The 21,759-nt window shown below is 47.3% G+C and overlaps 2 protein-coding genes and 1 long non-coding RNA gene across 11 annotated transcripts in view; 1 reads left to right on the plus strand and 2 right to left on the minus strand.

Annotated features, from left to right (window-relative positions):
• Positions 1-3,322: 3,322 nt before the first annotated feature.
• LOC125752625 (uncharacterized) lies at positions 3,323-8,232 on the minus strand. 2 transcript variants are annotated; one of them, XR_007402589.1, is made up of 2 exons: positions 8,086-8,232; positions 3,323-5,184 (listed from the first exon to the last, which is right to left on the minus strand). It is a non-coding gene; the product is annotated as an uncharacterized LOC125752625 (long non-coding RNA). The 2 variants fall into 2 exon arrangements; XR_007402588.1 differs by having other exon boundaries at positions 8,082-8,232.
• A 2,268-nt stretch (positions 8,233-10,500) lies between these two features.
• Positions 10,501-17,006, plus strand: STAR (steroidogenic acute regulatory protein). Its single transcript, XM_025430573.3, has 7 exons — positions 10,501-10,721; positions 11,807-11,920; positions 12,242-12,369; positions 13,451-13,609; positions 13,750-13,934; positions 14,544-14,637; positions 15,119-17,006. Exons 1-7 carry the CDS (start codon positions 10,658-10,660, stop codon positions 15,230-15,232), a joined length of 858 nt encoding a protein of 285 aa, XP_025286358.1. The 5' UTR covers positions 10,501-10,657; the 3' UTR covers positions 15,233-17,006.
• A 1,643-nt stretch (positions 17,007-18,649) lies between these two features.
• Positions 18,650-21,759, minus strand: part of ASH2L (ASH2 like, histone lysine methyltransferase complex subunit) — a 32,438-nt gene continuing 29,328 nt past the window's right edge. For all 8 annotated transcript variants that reach the window (XM_025429963.3, XM_025430039.3, XM_025430119.3 and 5 more), the window contains 3 exons: positions 20,258-20,356; positions 19,477-19,536; positions 18,650-19,383 (listed from right to left, as the gene is read on the minus strand). In XM_025429963.3, coding sequence (XP_025285748.1) covers positions 19,276-19,383; positions 19,477-19,536; positions 20,258-20,356 — 267 coding nt within the window. In that variant the 3' untranslated portion in view covers positions 18,650-19,275. The remainder of the gene's footprint in view (positions 19,384-19,476; positions 19,537-20,257; positions 20,357-21,759) is intronic.

Below are 21,759 nucleotides of genomic sequence, written 5' to 3' on the forward strand. Positions count from 1 at the left end.
TAAATATCTTGCAGGTCTTCCCCTCTCCCCTTTTCATATTTTTGTCTAATAAGAAAAACACCTTTTCTTGAAGTGTGGAGGAGCTCAAGGGCTTGAGGAGGCTTGAGGAAGGAGCTTTCAGTGAAGTTTTACAGTTAACTGATGGTATCAGAAGCCTCGGTTTTGAGAAACAGCATTACAACCATACCTGCTGTTACTGCTTCACCAACAGCCAGTCCAAACTGCGTTCCCATGAGACCCAGCACTTTACTAAGGTGACTTTTTCTCCAAATCTTCTGTTAATTTGGTTAGATTTTCTGGTTCTTGGGATTGTGTCTTGAGCCTCTTGTGCTGTCATCATAAAGGAGCAGAAACTAAGTGGTGTTTCAGGGACTGATAATCTAGGTTATTCTTGGCTGATGACCTGGGGAGATGGTATGATGTTGACTGCCCGGATGTATAATATACCGATTTCAAGAGTGCAGGGTAGTGTTGGGCAGTGTACCAAACGAGGAGTTCAGACACGTCAGGAGAGACACTGTTCTCTCTCAGTTCCCCTCTCTGACTCTTGGGTTTTGTTGTGTTGTGTTGTGTTTTTTTTGTTTTTTGTTTTTTTAAGATTTTATTTAACAGAGGGATCCCTGGGTGGCTCAGTGGTTTGGCGCCTGCCTTTGGCCCAGGGCACGATCCTGGAGTCCCAGGATCGAGTCCCGCGTCAGGCTCCCGGCATGGAGCCTGCTTCTCCCTCTGCCTGTGTCTCTGCCCCTCTCTCTCTCTCTCTCTATGTATATATATATATATATACATAGAGAGAGAGAGAGAGATAGATATAGATATATCATGAACAAATAAAATCTTTTTTTTTTTTTAAGATTTATTTAAGAGAGAGAAAGAAATAACGAATGGCGGGGAAAAAGCAGAGGCAGAGAGAGCAAGGAGCCTGATGGGGGGCTTGATCCCAGGACCTGGAGATCATGACCCAAACCAAAGACAGATATTTAGCCGACTGAGCCACCCAAGCACCTCTCTCAGTTTTTTTAACTGTAGAATTACAGTTAATTCAGTTACAATTAATTCAATTAATTGAATTGAATTCAATTACAGTTAATTCAGAATTACAGTTAAAGAATAATTTTCTTTTTATGGCATGTTGACCAAGGACATCCTTTTCCTTTTCATAAGATACTTAAATCCACTTCTTCCACTCCTGTGTCTGAATTACTGATAGTATTAAGTATACTTAATGTTTTGTCAGGTGTTTTTAAAATTACCCCCAAATGCCTATCAACCATTTGACTGCTGAGCTATTCATCATTGGGTTGGTTTTAAATTAGATAATTTGTGAAGAAACTGTTGCATGTAATGATGCATCTAGTTCTTGCCTCTAATCTTAAAGTTTAATACCCAGAATTTGTTATTAACACACCAGAAAGGGACAAGGCCCAGCACCAACCTTTGACAAACATGTGTCACTTTAACTACGAGAAGATACTGAGAGTCCAATAGAAGTACATTTTTTTTTCCCAAGCACCACTGTTTCAGAACCTCTGACACCTTTAAGAAATCTGGATTCACTATAGTTATCTTATTTTCAACCTCCTTCAAACGATTCCAAAGGCAGTAACAAGAGTTATGGCTTATGAGCAAAAGGGACATTATATCCTCAATAGAATTCCTTGGCCTTAGCAGGTTTTGATCATTGCTTCCTGACCTTAGTCACACAGGCAACAGCTAAGAATTATACTGAAAGGATGAAACTGGACTACCTGCTTCCTTCCTCAGTCTCCAGGCTGCTCAGTACAATGGTTGCCCTCTGCTCTGCCTGGCCCAACCTTTTTTGCAGATACTGAAAGCTGGTGCTTTTTCTCCTGGACCATTGCTGGCACACTCTTCTGTTACATTTCAGACTCCACCTCAGTTCATACTTCATTATCTTTAATAGTTTCTTCAGGGGCACCTGGGTGGTTCAGCTGGTTAAGCATCTGCCTTCAGCTTGGGTGATGATACCCAAGTCCAGGGATTGAGCCCCACATGGGGCTCTCTGCTCAGCAAGGAGAGTCTACTTTTCCCTCTCCTCTGCAGCTCCCCCTGCTAGTGACCTCTCTCTTAATCTCTCTTTCTGCCTCTCTGTCAAATAAGTAAAATCTTAAAAACAAAGTTTCTTCCAATAGGGTTTCCCATGACACTGCTTTTTTGGGAAACCAATAAGGATGATCTACCAAAGCTCCTTTCCTGTCCATCTTTAATCTGATAAAATTGAGTTCAAAGCATATCTCTCTCTCTCTTAGCTGTTCTTTTTCCCTTTCCTTGGCTCTTGATCTTATGTTACATGCTCTTAGCTTGTTTAAACCACAGCCTTGAGGCACCTGGGTGGCTCAGTCAGTTGAGCATCTGCCTAGAGTCTTGGGATCCCACATTAGGCTCCCTGCTTAGCAGGGAGTCTGCTTCTCCCTCTGCCCCCCACCCCGCTCCTCCCTCCCTCTCTCTCTCCCTCCCTCTCCACCCCCCCCAAATAAATAAATAAATAAATAAATAAATAAATAAATAAATAAATAAATAAATAAAATCTTTAAAAATTTAAATAAAATCACAATCTTCCCCCAGCTCTGATAAGCTAACAGGCCATATCAGGGTGAATCCCAGAGGTATTGCATAGAGTTGAAGGTGGCTGGAAAGTGGTCTCGTTTTGCTCCCAAAAGTAGAGGCTGGCAGGCTCAGGCAGACGCACTGGGCAACCTGTAGTCTCGGAGCCATACAGGAGATTCATGGCAGCACAGCTCCAGAGCCAATCCCAGGAATTGTACTGGGCAAGAAAATACTAGAAGGGAGATAGTTGACAAACAGTTCCATACCCCTATTCTCCTCCCAAGCAAGTTATACATACATACCTATCTGGGTTATCTGTCACCTTTCAAAAGGCATGCTACAAGATGAGCTCTATCCCACTTTTCCTATTAAGAGCCAGGATTCCCTGTGAGGTACAAAGAAGGCATCCTGGTGGTAGATGTTGCAGGCTGATGCTCCAATGCTGAAACAATCCTCCAGCTTTAAGCTAAAACCAACCCTGCCAGTTAATCAAGGAAAGAGTAGCAGGAGAGTTGTCTGAGCTGTCACTGGGGTTAATGTGAGCTGAGCAGGAAATATCAGCTGTGATAAAAGCTCACATGCACACATGCTCTACCAATGCAGTTGATTCCTAAAGGTGACCCTTAAACAATACAGGGGTTAGGAACACACCCTCCTGTACACAGTCAAAAATCCCCATGTAACTCCTGACTCCCCAAAAACTTAACTACTAAGAGCCTACTGTTGACTGGAGGCCTTATGAATAACAAACACTTGATTAACATTTTTTTAAGATTTTATTTATTTATGATAGACATAGAGGCAGGGACACAGGCAGAGGGAGAGGCAGGCTCCATGCCGGGAGACCGATGTGGGACTCGATCCCGGGACTCCAGGATTGCCCCTTGGGCCAAAGGCAGGCGCTAAACCGCTGAGCCACCCAGGGATCCCCTGATTAACATATTTTGTATATTATATGTATTATATACTGTATTCTTGCAATAAAGTAGGCTAGAGAAAATGTTAGTAAAAAATCACACAAGGGGGTGCCTGGGTGACTCAGCCAGTTAAGTGGCTGGCTCTTGGTTTTGACTCAGGTCATGATCTCAGGTCCTGCCATCTAACCCCATGCTGGGACTGAGCGCTGTGTTGGGTGCCCGAGCTCAGAAAGGAATCTGTTTGAGGATTCTTTCTCCCTTTCCCTCCCCTCTCCCTCTTTCTGAAATAAAAAAGTCATAAGAGAAAATACATTTAGAGTACTATATTAGATTTATCAAAATAACCACTTATAAGTGTACCTGCGTAATTCAAACATGTTGTTCAAGAGTCAACTGTACAAAAAACAAAAAGTCAACTGTAAATTAAATCCAAGAGATGCCAGGTTTTTGCCAGTGAGACTGAACATGACAACTGGACCCACCAAGCAGCCAACAGGAGTAATTAGTAGAGATCCTTATGCTTTTTTGTTTGTTTGTAAAATTTATTTATTCATGAGAGAGAGGGGCAGAGACACAGGCAGAGGGAGAAGCAGGCTCCATGCAGGGAGCCCTACCTGGGACTCCATCCCAGGTCTCCAGGATCACACCCTGGACTGAAGGTGGCGCTAAACCACTGAGCCACTGGGGCTGCCCAAGATCCTTATGCTGAATGTGGAGACAGGCTCTTACTGTGGGGCAGCCTTCACTGCAGACCACAGCCCTTCAGGTGTAAGGAATGGAGATACATGGTGTAAAAAAATGTGTGGAAGAGCATCCCAGAGAAACATGGACTTTGGGAGTAGGGGAGGACTTGTCAAGGTTGTTGGAAGGAAAGAATATACTCTTCAACTTGTTTTCCTTTCAACAGCAGCCCCCTACTCCCATCTTGCAGATCACCCTCCAGTGCCCCCTGGATCATCCTTCTGCGCCTCCCCTCCCCCCCCCACCATGGAGAGCAAGAGACTTTATAGCTGCCACTTGGCTGGACCCAGCGGTAGGAAACGGCCTCAGATGCTGCTACTCTGGGCAGCCAGCTAGCCTGTAGCAAGGACAAAAAGAACAAGGGCTCAGTGTATCTCAAGGTTAAATATCCAGATGGCCTGAGAATTTATCTCTAAGATTTTACTTTCAGTAAAATCCCCTCTTTCAGTACACAGCTCTATGAGTTAATTACATATAGTTAGGTGCCCATGACCCTGTCCCATTGAATTTAACTTCTCCCTCCTTCCCACTCCCTGGCAACCACTGATCTGTTTCCTGTCACTTTAGTGTATGTTGGCAATGAATTAAAAATTTTCTTATAATAGTGTACAGGTCAAAAGAGGCAAAATAAAAAAAAAACCTTCTGGGTTAAATTCAGCCCACCTGGGACGTCTGGGTGGCTCAGCGGTTGAGCATCTGCCTTTGGCTCAGGGAGTGATCCCGGGGTCCTGGGATCGAGTCCTGCAGTCAGGCTCCCTGCATGGAGCCTGTTTCTCCCTCTGCCTATGTTTCTGCCTCTCTCTCTCTGTCTCTGTCTCTCATGAATAAATAAAATCTTAAAAAGAAAAATTCAGCCTACCCGCCTTCAGTTTGCTCTTCTGGTTTAGGCTATTCCAAAAGGCAGAAAGTTTGGTGTTCCCTGCCCAAATCTCTGGGCAAGGAGACCCAAAGCCTGGCTCACCTGTGGGAGATGGAGAGTGAAGGGAGAGCAATGGACCAAATATAATTTGAATAAATCATTCATTGCTCCAAGTTTGTTGAATGACTACTATATCCCAGGTATGATAGCTTATGAGAGGCAACTCTTGGCCCTGGTTTCCAGAGACAAACACGAGATTTTTTTTAAAGATTCATTTACCTATTTTAGAGAGTGCATGCATGCAAGAGCAGGAGGGGCAGAGGGACAGGGAGAGAAAATCTCAAGCAGACTCCCCACTGAGTATGGAGCCCAACTTGGGGCTCGATCTCAAGACCCTGAGATCATGACCAGAGCCAAAATCAAGAGTTGGGCACTCTATTGACTGCAGCACCGAGGTGCCCCCAGAAACACGAAATTTTTAAAGGTTAAGTTATGTAACCAAAAGCACAGACTAGACTGCCTGGCTTCTTCATAGCTGTCTGAGTTTGGTCAAGCTGCTTAGCACGATGCCTCTAATTCCTCATCTGTAAAATCGGCACAACAATAGCACCAACTCCTTGGTTGGTGGCTATAAAGATAAAGTGAGCTAATATGCATAAAGAGCTTAGAATCATGCCTGGCCCAGAAGGAGTGTCCAGCTGTCAGCTACTATCATCTGAATCCCTGACATGTGCCAGACTCTTGGCATCGACTTCATTCCCTTGATGAACTGACACTTAACAGTCTCCTTTGTACAAATAAGGATACCTTCTGAAATAATGTTGGCTAACTCGGATTAAAAATTAAGATCCTGGGACACCTGTGTGGCTCAGCGGTTGAGCATCTGCCTTTGGCTCAGGGCGTGATCCTGGAGTCCCAGGATTGAGTCCCATGTCGGGTTCCCTGCATGGAGCCTACTTCTCTCTCTGCCTGTGTCTCTGCCTCTCTCTGTGTCTCTCATGAATAAATAAAATAATTTTTTATTATAAATTTATTTTTTATTGGTGTTCAATTTGCCAACATATAGAATAACACCCAGTGCTCATCCCCTCAAGTGCCCCCCTCAGTGCCCGTCACCCAGTCACCCCCACCCCCCGCCCACCTCTCCAATAAATAAAATCTTTAAAAAAAAATTAAGATACTGACGACATAAAACGTATTCTAAAGGGAGGTAATCCATAATTACCTCAAGGCCAATGAGTCAAACTTCCCTGACTTTCTGCTGCCGCCTCACAATGGTGCCTTGGGAGGGAAATACCACATTCTTTTGATCCTAAATAAGCATATACCCTATAAGCAGCCCAGGACCTGCCCTTACTTCCAGGTTGACCACCATTAAGAGATGGAAGAAAATCAGTACTTACTGAGAATCTACAAGGTACCAGGTTCTATGTTTCCAATCATCCATTAAACATTGATTCAGTATCAATTAACTACCACTGTGCTAAGCGCTGGGGATTTGAGAATTTGCAAAGGATCCAAGTTCTAGTGGAGTTTACAGGTCTTTATCGAGCTTACAGACGTGTAAAAGAGGGGGACTTGCCTGTGTGGGGGCAGGGGGTGTATAAAAAATCTCTACCTTCTTCTCAGTTTTGCTGGGAACCTAAAACTGCTCTAAAATAATAGTCTTGGGGCACCACTGACTGAGTGAGCCACTGGTTGGCTCAGTGGTTGAGCGTCTGCCTTTGGCTCAGGACCTGATCCCAGGGTCCTGGGATTGAGTCCTGCAACAGGCTCCCTGCAGGGAACCTGCTTCTCCCTCTGCCTGTGTCTCTGTCTCTTTGTGTCTCTCATGAATAAATAAAATATTTAAAATAAAATAAAATAAAATAAAAGTATTTTCAGGGGTGCCTGGCCAGCCCCCTTGCTCAATAGGGAGTCTCCTTCTCCCTCTGCCCCTCCCCCTCATTCTCTCTCTCTCTCTCTCTCTCTCTAATAAAATAAAATAAAATAAAATTAAATTAAATTAAAATAAAATAAAATAAAATAAAATAAAATAAAATAAAATAAAATAAAATAAAACGAGGTGTGTGGGAGGGAGGGTCGGATCGGGCAGTAGTCTTACTGATACTGTGATACACATTTATCAAGGTGGCCCAAAGGGAAAAGTATTGAATTCTAGTTAAAGAAGCAGAGTGAAGGACTCCTGGGTGGCTCAGCGGTTCAGCGTCTGCCTTGGGCTCGGGTCGTGGTCCCCGAGGCCCGGGATGGAGTCCCCCATCCCAGTCCCTGCGAGGAGCCTGCTTCTCCCTCTGCTTATGTCTCTGCCTTCTCTCCGTGTCTCTCATGAACAAATAAATAAAATCTTTAAAAAGAAGAAACAAAGAAAAAGAAAAGGAAACAAAGAAGCAGAGTGAGGTGGGAGGAAGGGAGGCCTTGAGGGGAGGTGATGCTGTGAGCGAGCTGCACGTGGACGTGGGCACTGGAGAAGACAGCCAGGGTGTGAGCCACTGGCGGGCCCAGACGTGGGGCTAAGAGGTCTGGACTTCCTCTCGTGGGCTCCTGATGTATGGTCACCTGTTCGCAGCCTTATAACCACCCCTCGGGAGGGCCATACAAGGGAAAAGGAAAGGAGAACATACCCCCATTTCACAGATCAGGGATTTCAGAAGGAAGAAGGGAGCGGCTGGCAATCACGAAGCAAGAGGCAGCCGGGGGTGGGGTGGGTGGGGGCATAGGCCGGAGCCCGTCGCTACGTGACACCCGGTGTGACACCTGCGAGCTCTGTGCTGCCTGCCCCTGCCGTCCCGGCGCCCCCGCCCCGCCTGCCCAGGCCCGGGGAGCCCGCCTCCTGCCCTGCCGAGGAATCTTCGGGCGCCCGCCCTGGGACTCCGCGGTCCCGCACCCGCCGCCGCTCCTCCCCGCCTGCGACCGGTGCCTCCTTCCTGGGGCTGCTGGCCCCGCGCTCTCCCCGGAACACCCCGCACCCCACCCGCCTTCTCAAACCCAGCAACTCCTACCCACACTTTCCACACTCAGCTCGAACGTCCCTTCCTCCCCGGAGCGCCGGGAGGTGTCGCATCCTGGTCCCTGCAGACTCCACACGGTTGGCGGCCCCCGCACGCAGAGCCGCAGCGACCCGGCGCGCCCAGCCCTGCCTCGCCCCGCGCCCCGGCCTCCCGCCCGCCCCCGCACCGCCTGCGCACGGTCTCCTCCCCGGGCCTGCCCTCCTCGGGAAGCCAAGCCAGATACAGATACAGAGGACTTCCGGGGCCCCGGCAGATGACAGTCCCGTCTCCTGCACCTCACTGCTCAGAGGGACAGTGAGGGTTAACCGGTCACCGGTCCTGGAAACCGTGAGGAAGGAAGACGAGGGCCCGGCCTTGGGGGAGGTCACCAGCACCCCTCCTGCAGTCAGTGGCCGCCTCTGACATCAGCAACAGCTGTGCGCTTTGGCCCTGCGACCTCCCCAGCCCGGCTCCCCCTGGCTCCCGGCCCTCACCGCCCCCCTCCCCCGCAGGACGGCAGCAGCCGGGCCTTGAGCATTATCTGCGCGGCCTGCCCGGGAATAACCCGCGGCCGGTTCCGCTTCGCCGCCGCGGAGGCGCATGTGCGGGAGGGCGCACGTGTACACGCCCGGAGGAGCGGGGGTGCTGGTCCCCGGCCTCCCAGTCCGCCCTCCGCACCTTCCCTTCCAGCCCTGAACGTCAAGCCTCCACCCCCACCACCGCAACCTTCACGCGGGCTGGAGACCTGGAGGCCAAGGCCTCTCCCCTTCCCTGCCACTCTGCAAGGGCTCAAAGCCTGCAGGCATGTTTCCTAAGCCAAAGACCTCTCGGCCCCGCCCCTGCACCCCCCCACCCCGTCACCCAACAGAGGAGCGAGAGCCTGCTCTGTGCCCTCCCAGCCTGGAGCTGAGTGCGGGCCGGGGTGCAGGTGTTGAGGAGAAGCGGGCAAGGCACCCGCTTCGGGGAGAAACAGTCCAATGGAAGAGACAAGCAAACACACAAACCATTATACAAGTCGGGCCGACGTGATGCACCCATCTGGTGGTGTGACAAGTGAGGGTGTGTGTCAGAGGAATAAGCCATTCCAGAAGGTTGGGATGGTGGAGGAAGGCTTCCTTCCCAGAGGAAGAGGGCCCACAGTGGGCCTCGAGAAATGAGCTGGAGGGCCTCCAGGCAGCCACTGCTCAGACAGGAGCCCAGGACAAGAGCCTCTGGATTGCTGGACCCTCCTCCCTACTCCTCATGGGGCCTGATGGGCCGACGAGGGTGTGGGACTCACTCTTCTGCATGGGCTCTGGGCACCGGCTCTGCTCTGAGCAGGTCCTGTCCCTTCCATCCTTTCTGCGGTGAGGGAGGCAGCAAGAGCCAGTGGGGACCTGTTACTGCTCCCTGCTCTTTAGGCCTGCCCTCCCTACCCCTGGGGCAGCAGTGATAGGACCCAGAACGCTCTCCCAAGGAAGGAAGGCCCTGGGCCAGGGGCCACACTAGTGTGATCCTCTGGACTCCTGATACTCTTGTCCGGTGAATCCAGCTTAAACGCAACCTCAAGTTCAATCTTAAAAGGAAAAGATTTCATCAGAGACCAGGACAATGTTTCTCAAAGAGTAGCATGCAATTCACATGGCAACCACCTGGAATTTTTTTTTTTTTTTTTGAAAACTTTTTTTAATACGAGTTTTAAAGCCTCAATTCTAGACCTGTTAAATCTAGAGTTTCTAAGGCTGGGGGGCCAGAAATCTGCATTTTATTATTTATTTATTTATTTATTTATTTATTTATTTATTTATTTTTAATAAAGATTTTATTTATTTATTTATGACAGACACAGAGAGAAAGGCAGAGGGAGAAGCAGGCTCCATGCAGGGTGCCTGATGTGGGGCTCAATCCCTGGGTCTCGAGGATCATGCCTTGGCCTGAAGGTGGCGCTAAACCACTGAGCCACTGGGGCTGCCCTATTTATTTATTTTAAAGATTTTATTTATTTATGTGACGCAGAGAGAGAACAAGCAGGGGTAGTGGCAGGCAGAGGGAGGGGGAGAAAGCGGCCCCCTAATCCCATATAGGGCTCAATCTAAGGACCCTGGGATCATAACCTGAGCCAGGGCAGATGCTTAACCCACAGAATCACCCAGACACCTCTCAGAAATTTGCATATTAAACAGCACCCCCACATGAGATTTGAAAAGCACAGTTGCATGGTGTAGGCTTTGTTCCAAACTGCCTTGGCCTCAGCAGCTTCCCCCCCTCCATCCACTGGAGTCTGGCACCAATCTCCCAGCTCCCTTCTGTGCACCGGCCTCCCCCAGGCAACCCGCACATGGCCAGAGCCACACTGTGAGGCAATCCCTCTATCCTTGACCCCTTCCTCTGCAGAGCCAGTGATGACTTTATCTCCGGATGATAAAGCACAGCCTTCAGCCGGGGAGCATTTAAGACAGGAACACGGGCTGGTCCCAGCCACAGCTGCAGGACCCAGAGGCAGACCCTGCTGGGCTCGGGCCAGGAGGGAAGAAGCCACCTGGAGAGCAGAGGCAAGAGCCCCAGTGGCCACAGCACCGCTCCCCTGCCTGTCCCCACTGCCTTAAACCATGCTTCTAGCCACGTTTAAGCTGTGTGCAGGGAGCTCCTACAGACACGTGCGCAACATGAAGGGTGAGGTCCCTGGACTGGGGGAGGGGCTGCGGGTGCTCAGGCCGCGTGGTTGTGCGGGACTGGGGAGCAGGCCCCTCAGGCGCTGATCCCATGTGCAACTGCACCAGTCGCTTCCCTTCTGGAGCTCCCCATGTGAACAGCTGGGCTGGATGCTTAGATACCTGTGTCCCTTCAGGATCCTGTCACTGCTGCCCTCCTCTCTGGGGCCCCACCTTTTCTTGAGCTCGTCCTGACTTTGCCTAGATTGGCACGGAGGCTACCAGGAAAGTCTCAGCCTCGGTGCATGCAGTGGGCGTGAGCCTTGACTTCCAGCGGGCCGTGTGGGCAAGCCTGAGACATGCGCAGGGACGGGGTGGGGAGAAAAAGACGGGAGAGGGAACCCAGAGAAGAGCAGAGGAAAGAGAGAAAGTGGGTGCAGCTGGAAGTCTTATTATTGTACCATGGGGAGGCAGAACCGGTTACCGAAGCCTGATTTTGTGGTGCTCATCAAGATTCCAGGTCATCAGAGTCAATCCCCTGTGGTCACTGAATGGCACACAAACCAATCTCGAGTGCTTTCCAGTTACACTGGATTGAACTGGCTTCCATTCAGATGGAAGCCATGCTTGGAAGACTTGTACCAGCAGTGGGCCTGTTGTCACCAGATCAATAAGACCAGCTCGCTCTGACCCAGCGGCACACAAAGCAATTACTCATGCAAAGACCCCCGGCTGCTGACAAATACACAGACTACAGGGGATGGGGGTCTTCAATTCTCCTTCGGCAGCAGATTTTTTCTGGTTGAACAAAGCTTCTCTTTCAAGAAGGAAACTTCCCTGGGCTCTGGTACAGCTCCTGCCTCCAGGCAGGACCAGGCCTGGCCCACCCAGATGGAAGGTAGACTCTGGGCCCAGGAGGCAGCCTGGCACAGAGTAACAGCCCTGGACTGGGAGATGGCCTGGCTCTGGTTCCGGTCCCCACTAGGGATCTGTGTTCCTGAGCAAGTCACCTCCCTCTCCTCATCTGTGGCAAGGTGAAGCGGTGGATTGGTCGCCCTCTAGGGGTATTTTGCTATCCTAAGCAACCATTTCCTCTGCTCTCCACAGGGCTGAGGCACCAGGCTATGCTGGCCATCGGCCAGGAGCTGAACCGGAGGGCGCTGGGGGGCCCAACCCCAGGTGCGTGGATTAACCAGGTTCAGCGTCGGAGCTCTCTGCTTGGTAAGCCCAGGCTTCTGGACTTGTGCCAGTGGTGCGAGCTCGAGCTCGTGCGTGCTGCTCTGGTTCCCTCCCACCACCCCCGCCTCCCCCTAACCCTAAGCTGGCCTCACTCACTTACTTTGAGAAGATGGGACTGGAGTTCCTGAAGGCCAGACCCCTGTCAGCTGCAGCTGTGTGTCTAACTTTGCCTGTGAGCCTGACCCCATGGCTTTCGTCTTGGCTCTTCAAGGGAAAGAGCAGACCCAGATTCCAAGGGATGGAAGTCGGAGGGAGGCCAGGGAAACAGAGGCAAACTTGGGCTCTCCTTGGCTGTGTATCTAGGTTCTCGGCTGGAAGAAACCCTCTACAGCGACCAGGAGCTGGCCTATATCCGGCAGGGAGAGGAAGCCATGCAGAAGGCCCTGGGCATCCTCAGCAATCAGGAAGGCTGGAAGAAGGAGAGCCAGCAGGTAAGGGTGGGCCTGGAGGAACCCACGTTCCTCACTGTTCCTCTGCTGTCCTCAAGGCCTCAGAATTCCTGCCTCATTTGCCAAGTGCTAGTTTTAATTTGAAAATTCTCCTTTTCCAAGAATACATCCTCAGATACTCCTTTTGCCCATCACAGACATCCTGGAGACTGGTGTTCTAGAAACACTGTCACCTGGATCCTCAGTTACCCTCCAAACACATTGTACACCTAGTTTGCCAGGGACCACACAGTGACGGTCCTGCATGCATTGGAGGCCTCACCACGCTGGTCAGAAGAGCCAGTACCAAGGCCCAGTGCTGCTGCTGTTCAGCCGTCCTCACAGCTGAGCTTGCAGGGCTGATCTGAGCTCAGCCACAACAGGGCTGGACCCCGAGGCCTTCTGAGTTTCCTGGCTCCTGAGCACCGCATCCTGAATGGGAACCAGTAACAGGCACATGTTCAAGGCCACTGGCTCCATTGAGTCTCTTGTGGCTGTACTTCACCCAAAAGCTTCCATGCTGCCTGTTGCCTAAAGTTTAGGTAAACCCTCCCTTTCTCCAAGTTCTGAGTTAGCAGACCACTGGTTTGGGGTCAGGAAATCTGGGGTGTAGGTCCAGCAATGCCCTTAGGCTAAGGGTCTCTGGGCCTACATCCTTCTGCTGTAAGGCAAGGTACTGGACTGAACATGTCTTTAAGATCCCACCTGGCATGCTGTGTATGTAATTAGGTGGTGGTGGAGCAGACTTTCCCACTCCCAGGTTTGTCTCGTTCAGAACTTTGTGCTTCTGAGGTCGAGTAGGGGCCTCTACAGTTGGACTTACCCACACCCAACAGCATTTACCACCAAGAAAAAAGGGTCCAGGAGCAGGCAGGTTGCTTGTTAAAGCTCTGGCAGATGCACGAGGCTTGTGGCAGGAAAGATTAGCAACTGTTTTCATCAGAAGTAATGCTAGGCTTCTTAGGGCTTAGCTTGGAGCTGTGTGTGCCACTTCCCTACCTGTTGCCTGCCTTGCCTGTGTGCCTTAAGCTAGGAATACTTTTTTCTAACCTTTATCCTGAGGTTAATTTTTTCTCCCTGATAGGCAAATGGGGACAAAGTACTCAGTAAGGTGGTCCCAGATGTGGGCAAGGTATTCCGTTTGGAGGTGGTGGTGGACCAGCCCATGGAGAGGCTTTATGAAGAGCTTGTGGAACGCATGGAAACAATGGGAGAGTGGAACCCGAATGTCAAGGAGGTCAAGGTAAGGAGAGTCTGGGTGTGAGTGGCAGAAAGCCACAGGAACTCAGTCTGCAAGGTGTGCCACAGAGGCCGCAAGCTGTGGGTAGTGCCTTAGACCCAGCACTGGCTGAGTAGTGATTCTGGCTCCCTGTGGCTTGGTAGGTCCTGCAGAAGATTGGAAAAGATACAGTCATCACCCATGAGCTGGCTGCAGAATCAGCAGGAAACCTGGTGGGGCCCCGGGACTTTGTGAGTGTGCGCTGTGCCAAGCGCCGAGGCTCCACCTGTGTGTTGGCTGGCATGGCCACACATTTCGGGGAGATGCCTGAGCAGAAAGGTGTCATCAGGTAATACTGGCCGTCCCTCAAAACCTCTCTTCCCTAACACAGGCTTGTGGGCATGCACCCATCAGGTGTGTGATGAATCCTCAGCTCCAAGAAACCAGTCCTTGGTCTCTTCCTTCAGCTTGCTTTTACACAGAAGTATTCTTTTTCCATAGTAGGGAAGGAAGACAAGTTTGGCCCTACTTACATAGCCAGTTTGTCCTGACCTTCCAAGAGAGCTTAAACACCTTAGTAACTTTCTAAAACATGAGGCAAGGCTGAGGTTTAGCTGGTATGCTCAGGTATGACCGAACATACTGTCGATTAAAATGTAATCCATACCACTTAGAACACAGCTGTTGCCTCAGTTTCCCAGGGCCCCAGCCACTACCCTGGACCCTTTCTCTGGTGTTCAGCAACTAAAAGGCACCACAGGAGGCCTCCAGGCTCCAGCTCCATTTGGCATTTGTTCTGATGAGCTGGTAACCACGCCAACTGTTAAATATCACCCTTGGCAAATAATATTTCTGAGACTTAGAAAAGACAAGGTAATAGAGAAGCATAGCTAATATTAAGTTGGCAGCATAAGAATTCTGCATGGTTCTCCTGACTTGATTTCTCTTCACTTGCCAGAGGTGAGCATGGTCCCACGTGCATGGTGCTCCATCCCCTGGCTCAAAGTCCCTCAAAGACCAAACTCACTTGGCTGCTCAGCATTGACCTCAAGGTGAGGAGCACAGGGTGGCTCAGTGGGTGGGTGGTGGGGAGAAAAACTGGCTTTGGCCCTCCTACATTGTCCCACAAGGAAGAGGGAAAATCCTCTTGCATTCAAAATGCAGATTGTCGGAGGGAAGAGGCTCGAGTTATGGCCTACTGTTCCATCACCTCAAAAGCCTACAATAGCTCCATTTTACCTCTATTAAATTTCAACTCTTCAGTTATCAATGTGGAAAGAAGGAAACTTAGGCCCCAAAAGATATGGTTGCTAGCTCAGAGTCACACACCTGGGAAGAGAGTAGTTCTGTGCTTCTTACACTGTCAGGACAGCAGGGTAGGGATGCAGTCCTCCTGGTCAACTCTAAGGTCGCATCTATAAACAGAGCTGAAGACCAAGCCCTAAGTAACCCATGTTTGTGATAGGGTACAGAGGTTTCTACAGCCGAACATCACCCACAAGATGGCCAAATTCTTCTAATTTTCTACTCTAGGGATGGCTGCCAAAGACCATCATCAACCAGGTCTTATCACAGACTCAGGTGGATTTTGCCAACCACCTGCGCAAGCACCTGGAGTCCAGCCCTGCTCCTGAAGCCAGATGTTAAGGACCAGCCTGCTGCTCCCAACTGTTCCTAGCTACACTGGCTTGCATGCTTGTCAGGAAGATCCCTGCTAGAAGCCTACAAGTCTGTTTAAGATCTTCATCTGGGGACTGAGAAATGAGGTGGGAGTGTATTTATAGAGTATGATACTGGGACTCCGATTGGTAAAATTTTAGGACCAAGAAAATGAGGGCAAGGCTTTTAAGAGCTTTATAGCTTCAATGATTAGCTGTGAAATGAAGGTCAAGGGCCCCAGCATATTTTTAAAGTTTCTTTCTGGCCCTTACATGTCTATTTAAGAGCATCTTTAAAATGCTACTAGCTGATACAGGGTGCAGAGGGCACTAAATACAGGGATTGGGACCTCATACTTTATGGGCTCATGAACTCCTCTTCCCTGCAGGCAGTGTTTGTGGACACAGCTGGGTTTTATAAAAGGTACTCTAGCAACCCTCTGCTCCTCTACCAGATAGGTAGTGAGCTGCACCAAAGACCAAGCAACTCCCCACAGCAGCAGGTGACTTCTAGAAATGTAGTCTACGTTTTCCTGATTGAAAATAAATAAATAAATAAAACTAATTAAACTAGTTCTCCTACTTCTGCCATGAGCACCAGTCAGAATAAAGAATTATAACTAACACAAAAACTTCAGTCTGTACCTGTTGAAAAATTCTCTTAAAAAAAAAATCATTCTAATAAATTGCAACTTCATGCTAAAGGAGTCCTTCTAGGACTAGCTCATTAGAAGGAAAAACTACTGGGCACATAAGTTACTCAATTATTTAGAATGTTACCAGAATCTTTCATAAAGGTTTAATTTCCATGATAAGCACAAGCCAAAATTAATTCTTAAAAGAACTCTAGAACTGGTAGCTGATTGATGAGCACTGGAAGAGGGTCATGACTGAGGATTTTTATTTACCTAAATAAAAGATAAGACAAATATGAGAATGAATGATAATGTTGAACAGAAACAAATTTAATTGTTTTTCCTTGAGTGAACACTGAAACCCAAAAAGGGGAGTCTTTAATTCAGAGCTGCTTACATCAGCTTCTAGCCTGGCTCAGGGTGGCCACTTTCTCTCCTTTAACAGGTCAGTGTTTTACAATTTCAAGAGATGGTTGAAAGAGGTGATATATAGTGATAGCAAAGCACCCAAGATTCAGAGAATTTATGCTTTAAAAATATAAACTGGGGCGGGATTACTTTGTTAATGTGTATAAGCACGATGAAAACCCAGCCATCACCACTTGAAGCTTTTCTATTCTGGTTTCAATGGCATTGATGATTTAAAGCATTTGGAAACAGAGCTCCAGCTTATTTGTTAAACAGCTCAGCAAGAGTGGGAATGCTGGTATTTATTGAGCTACTGAAACTTTACATCTGAGAAAAGTATTTATTATTTATTCTGTTTCTTAGAGTGATCTCTTTTTAGCATAGATCAAATTATTGTTATCTACCTGGGGGCACTTCAGAGTGAGAGAGGATGATAGTTGTAGAAGTATTTCTAGAATTAGAAATATCTAAATACAGAATTATCATCCATTCTCAGCTCAGAGAAAATGATTACTTGTTTAAAGTTGTGTGAAGCTACACTCTGGTTTTAAAAAAGAACATGCTGAAAGCAAAGAAATGGGACTTCACCACACATCATAGTTGTGATCTTGATTTTAAATTGCCTTCTTCAAACCATGCAACTGTGTCTTTGAGGGGACTGGGAGTTATTTTTCCACTTGTTTAATTTTATGTTGGAATAAAGTAAGTTGTTAGTGACAACCTGCTTGCCGAGACCATTTTATGGAAGTCTATGTGAAGAGTGGGTATTCTGTGAGCCCTTCAAATGAACTTTCTCAAAACACACAAGCACTTTGAATATGAATTATAAACAGGTAAAATCATTACTTCTGTAACTTAATTTATGAAAATATAATGTACAAAATTTTATCATTTAAATGGAGAGTGGGTGTACAAATAACATGTGGTAAATTATATTACGAAGAATTTACCTCCAGGGGCGCCTGGCTGGCTCAGTCCGTTAAACATCTGCCTTCTGTTCAGGTCATGATCCCGGGGTCCTGGGGTTGAGTCCTGCTTTGGGCTCCTTGCTCAGTGAGGAGTCTACTTCTTCTTCTCCCTCTGTGCCTCCCCTCCACTCGTGCTTGTTCTATCTTGCTCTCTCAAATAAATAAATAAAATCTTAAAAAAAAAAATTACCTCCAGCTTCCTCTAAAGGATACTACCCTCCCTCATTTCTCTTTTAAGAGTTCTTCAAACTCTGGTCATCCAGCTTTATAACCAAGTCTGCCCTTTAAGACCAGCCATGAATGAATAGGTGTCTTTAGCCTACGATCATACTAACTCTGTTAGGTCTTCTGTGAAGAGATGTGGAATGGCCAAAACAAACAGCCAGGCTGGTTTGTTAGGAGACAAATATATTAGTCAAAGCTACTGTGTTAAGGATACCAATAGTCACTAGAGATTTGAGAGACTTCTTCAACACGCAGGAAATATGGCAACACATTCCCCACCTTGCGGTGAACCCCTCTATTTACCTAGATGGAAGGCTAGAGGCAGGGAAGTCTCTGGAGTAATCCTGGGAGGCTGACGTATTAAAAACGGGGACAGGGAAGCCATAAAAGGATCTCAAGGGAGGGCTCATTCGTTTTTTGTTTTTTCTTTAAGATTTTATTTATTTACTCATGAGAGACAGAGAGAGAAGCAAACACATAGGCAGAGGGAGAAGCAGGCTCCATGCTGGGAGCCTGATAGCGGGACTCGATCCTGGGTCTCCAGGATCATGCCCTGGGCTGAAGGTGGCGCTAAACCACTGAGCCACTGGGGCTGGGCTGCCTGGCAGGGAGGGGGAGGGGGCCCTCATTCTTACATTCCAGCTTGTAGTATTCTGAACACTGCCCTTTTATTATCACCTATTCTGAAAACAATCTCTACATATTAACATACATGTTCAATGGGAAGAGTTGGAGGGAGACCATTAACCCTTATTGTTTATTTTTTTAAAGATTTATTTATTATTTGAGAGAGAGAGTGGGCACACTCAAGCAGTGGGGGACAGAGGGATGGCAGAGGGAGGAAAGGAGAATCCCCAAGCAGACTCCCTGCTGAGCCCAGAGCCTGATGGAGGGCTCTATTCCAGGACCCTGAGATCATGAGCTAAAATCAAGGGTCAGCTGCTTAACTGACTGAGCCACCCAGGTGACCCCATTAAACTTTTTAAGCTCTTGTTCACCTCAGGAGTCTGATTTCAAGGATAAAGAGAGTGGGTGGAAAGAATGGAAGCAAGAGGGTTTGGGATAGAGTCAGCAATGTGCCTGTCTCCCCCAATTCTAGCCTCAAACTGCCCACATTCCCTACCACTGTCACAAGAGGAACCCAATGTGAAAGGGAAGCAAAGTGCCACACACACTTGAAGACAAGTTTTATTTGGGAAGAGTTTCTAATTGTTAAAGCTGCAAGCAAGTTCTTTTTACAATTATAGTTCTAGAGACCTAGTAGTTTCAGAGACCCCAGTGTTCAAAAATATTTCAAAATGAATAAAAACCCACACCAAAAGGAAAGACCTTTTAGGTCTGGAATGTACAGTCACTGAAATCAGCTGTTCTCAGAAACAGACCATTTCCTTGGAAATCAGATGGGATGAAGTCAATGCCACTAAAGGAAATGCCTTTTTAAATAAGTTAGCTACTTGAACAAGATTATTCACTCCTTAGAAAATACAGTAAGATAACAAGTCCCAGGTGGTGGGATACATGGTACAGCACCAGTTTCACAGGGAGTGTATGGGATCCTAGGGTCAGCAGTTGTTGGCATATGGCACACAACATAGAAGCAGTCACCGGAAGTGGAGAGAGTGCTGAAGGGCAGGCAGTCTTTCCCAGTCTCACCCACACTTTTAACTTGCTAACAGCAGAGGCTGTGTTCCGTAGTATCTTTGGGAGAACGTTTGCAACAGTTAAAAAAACAAAAACAGGCCCCCTCCCCAATTTATTCCCCAGAAAGTCCACGTCTGCAAAGAAGAGGGATCTGGTCAGGGTTCCCATGGTGGACTCCGTCTCCCATCCACCTCTGTTTCCACATGATACAAGACATCAGCCAGAGTATGTTCTACCACAGCGCCCCAGCCCATGTCACTCATCTGTGGGGGGAACAAGAAACAGAAATGAGGCGATGAGAATAGCTACAACAAGAAGAAACAGAGATAGGAGGATGTATCGTGAATGTTACTCACGGGGCGGTAAGTGAGATCCTTTGGAGGATACTTGAAACATGGTCCAAAGTTAATGGAAACCTGGGGGAGTTCAATTCGAGCAGACATGAAAGCACAGAAGAAAACAGTGAACAAGTTGAACGTGACATGGGAACTTTTTAAATGTAGCTATGACATTCGGGGCACAAGCGGAACGAATGACATAGATTCACACTGCTAAAAGTGGTCAACATCCTGATGTTCGTCAAAAATTAGGTAAATAGACTTGATGATTTCTGTTTACAACCTAAAGATTTCCTTATTCTATTTAAATGGTGGTTACTGACAGACTAAAAATACATGGAAACTTCCAGACATTACCCTTTTAAACCATTTAAAACAACAACAAAAACCTAACAGGATCTGATGAGAGTCCCTTTCATACTGGATCATATTAAAAAAACAAAAAACACAACACAGTATAAGCAACAGTTACTAACCAACGGTAGTGGATTATCATGACTTATAACACCAAGTTGACTTCTGTACCTATGTACCTCCTCTGTTTTACATGGAACAATAATATTTACCACATAGTACATTCAAAGGAAAAGTATGGGACACACTAACCGCACAATCTTTTATCTATCCAAGCAAATACTTCCTAAAACACCCAACTATTTTTGGAACAAAGAGTAACAGTAGGAACACATTCTCCTTTCACTCTTAGGCTATTCTAGAACTCACATCAATAGCTCTTCCAACACAACCATTCATCTATTTCCCTCAAGTCCTGTTCACAGGATGAACAGATGATACATACCGTGCAACTCTTATACAGTGAGATGGCTGGAAAATAAACCCCCTCAAAAATATCTTTGTAGGCCACACCTTGATTGACACCGTTTTTATAAAATATTATCTGAAACAAAAACCATGGTTTTACTTCAGAATTTAACCACAGAACTGAAAAACAACTCACTTGGAGAACCCTTTAGAAGTGCTCACCATGCTGGTAGTAAGGTCTTCCAAGACCAGCATATAGCTTGTGCACCAACAACATCTTTATACAGGACTTTAGATTTTTCAGAGCATATTCACATGCACTATTCTAGTCAGTCCTCAGGTTTTTTTGCTTTCTGAATTCTTATGTTACTTATATCAATCTGTTTTCCTATTATTCATCACATATTTCTAGAGAGTAATTTGGTCTTCGAGGGGATCCCCAGGTGGCTCAGTGGTTTAGCGCCCTGCCTTCGGCCCAGGGCGTGATCCTTGAGTCCTGGGATCGAGTCCCACACCAGGCTCCCTGCATGGAGCCTGCTTCTCCCTCTCCTCTGCCTGTGTCTCTGCCTCTCTTTCTCTGTGTCTCTCATGAATAAATACAATCTTAAAAAAAAAATAATTTGGTCTTCCACCAATTCCCTGGAACCATACCCTTTTAAGCTTATTTGTCCCCTTCCCTTACATCAGATTCTCACTTCTGTATTTCTCCTTTGAAAATCTCTTCAGATCTTCTAAATCTCTGAATCCTCATTTTTTGTCCTTTCCCTTTTGAAATTATTCCGAATATTTTCTCTCATCCACTATCTATGGACTTCAGAAAAGGCTCTTCTTTCTGAAGCAACCTTCTCTGCCTGTTCCTCCCAGCATGAGTGATCTTCTCCCAGGCTGGATTATCCTTAGATCTATTAGTTGTTTTCCTTTATTATTTTCTCCCTAGAAACAACTGGAAAAACAAAACAAAACAAAACAAAAAAAAACTACTGGAACCCTACTTTATTTTCTCCTACATTTGCTTCTATTACTGTCCCAGGCAGCTTCACAACATTTTTATGGAAAAATGTTTCCAGCTTAAAATTTTCTTCCACCCCTTCTCCTTCTAATTTCAGCCCTTGCGGCTGGGTCCAGTCGTGCCAGCCTTTATTTATGCTAGGACTTTGGGCAGATGTGTTTCCATCAACCTTGGAACAGGAAGTAGGGAAAGTTCTAGAGGACACTGAATGAACCATGACAGCTCCTGCTGCCTTTGGGTCACAGCAAGATCCTCTCCTATTCCAGTGTTCCTTCCTTTGAACCTGACCCTTCCTCTGAGAAGAAGAAATATCTCTGACTTGCTTCCTCAATCTCTTGCAGATTTCCCCAGTAGGCTGCTGTTTTTACCTTTTTCTCTATAGACTGGCCCTAAAGAGCCCTGATGATCCCTTTTATAGTAACAGCATGGTACCACAGGAAGAGCACAAACACAGTAGGCAGGAGTGGGAGCTTGCTCTGATGCCCCTTCAGGCTTCATTTTCCTCACTTTTATAATTAGGAGATTGGTCC

Source organism: Canis lupus, chromosome 16 (genome assembly GCF_003254725.2).
Source record: "Canis lupus dingo isolate Sandy chromosome 16, ASM325472v2, whole genome shotgun sequence".
Classification (NCBI taxonomy): Eukaryota; Metazoa; Chordata; class Mammalia; order Carnivora; family Canidae; genus Canis; species Canis lupus.

Excerpts from the sequence above, each read along its gene's own strand:
- STAR (XM_025430573.3), top strand. The coding sequence starts at position 10,658 with ATGCTTCTAGCCACGTTTAAGCTGTGTGCAGGGAGCTCCTACAGACAC. Across the intron at positions 10,722-11,806 it reads ACACGTGCGCAACATGAAGG|GGCTGAGGCACCAGGCTATG; the intron begins GTGAGGTCCCTG and ends TGCTCTCCACAG. Across the intron at positions 11,921-12,241 it reads GCGTCGGAGCTCTCTGCTTG|GTTCTCGGCTGGAAGAAACC; the intron begins GTAAGCCCAGGC and ends CTGTGTATCTAG.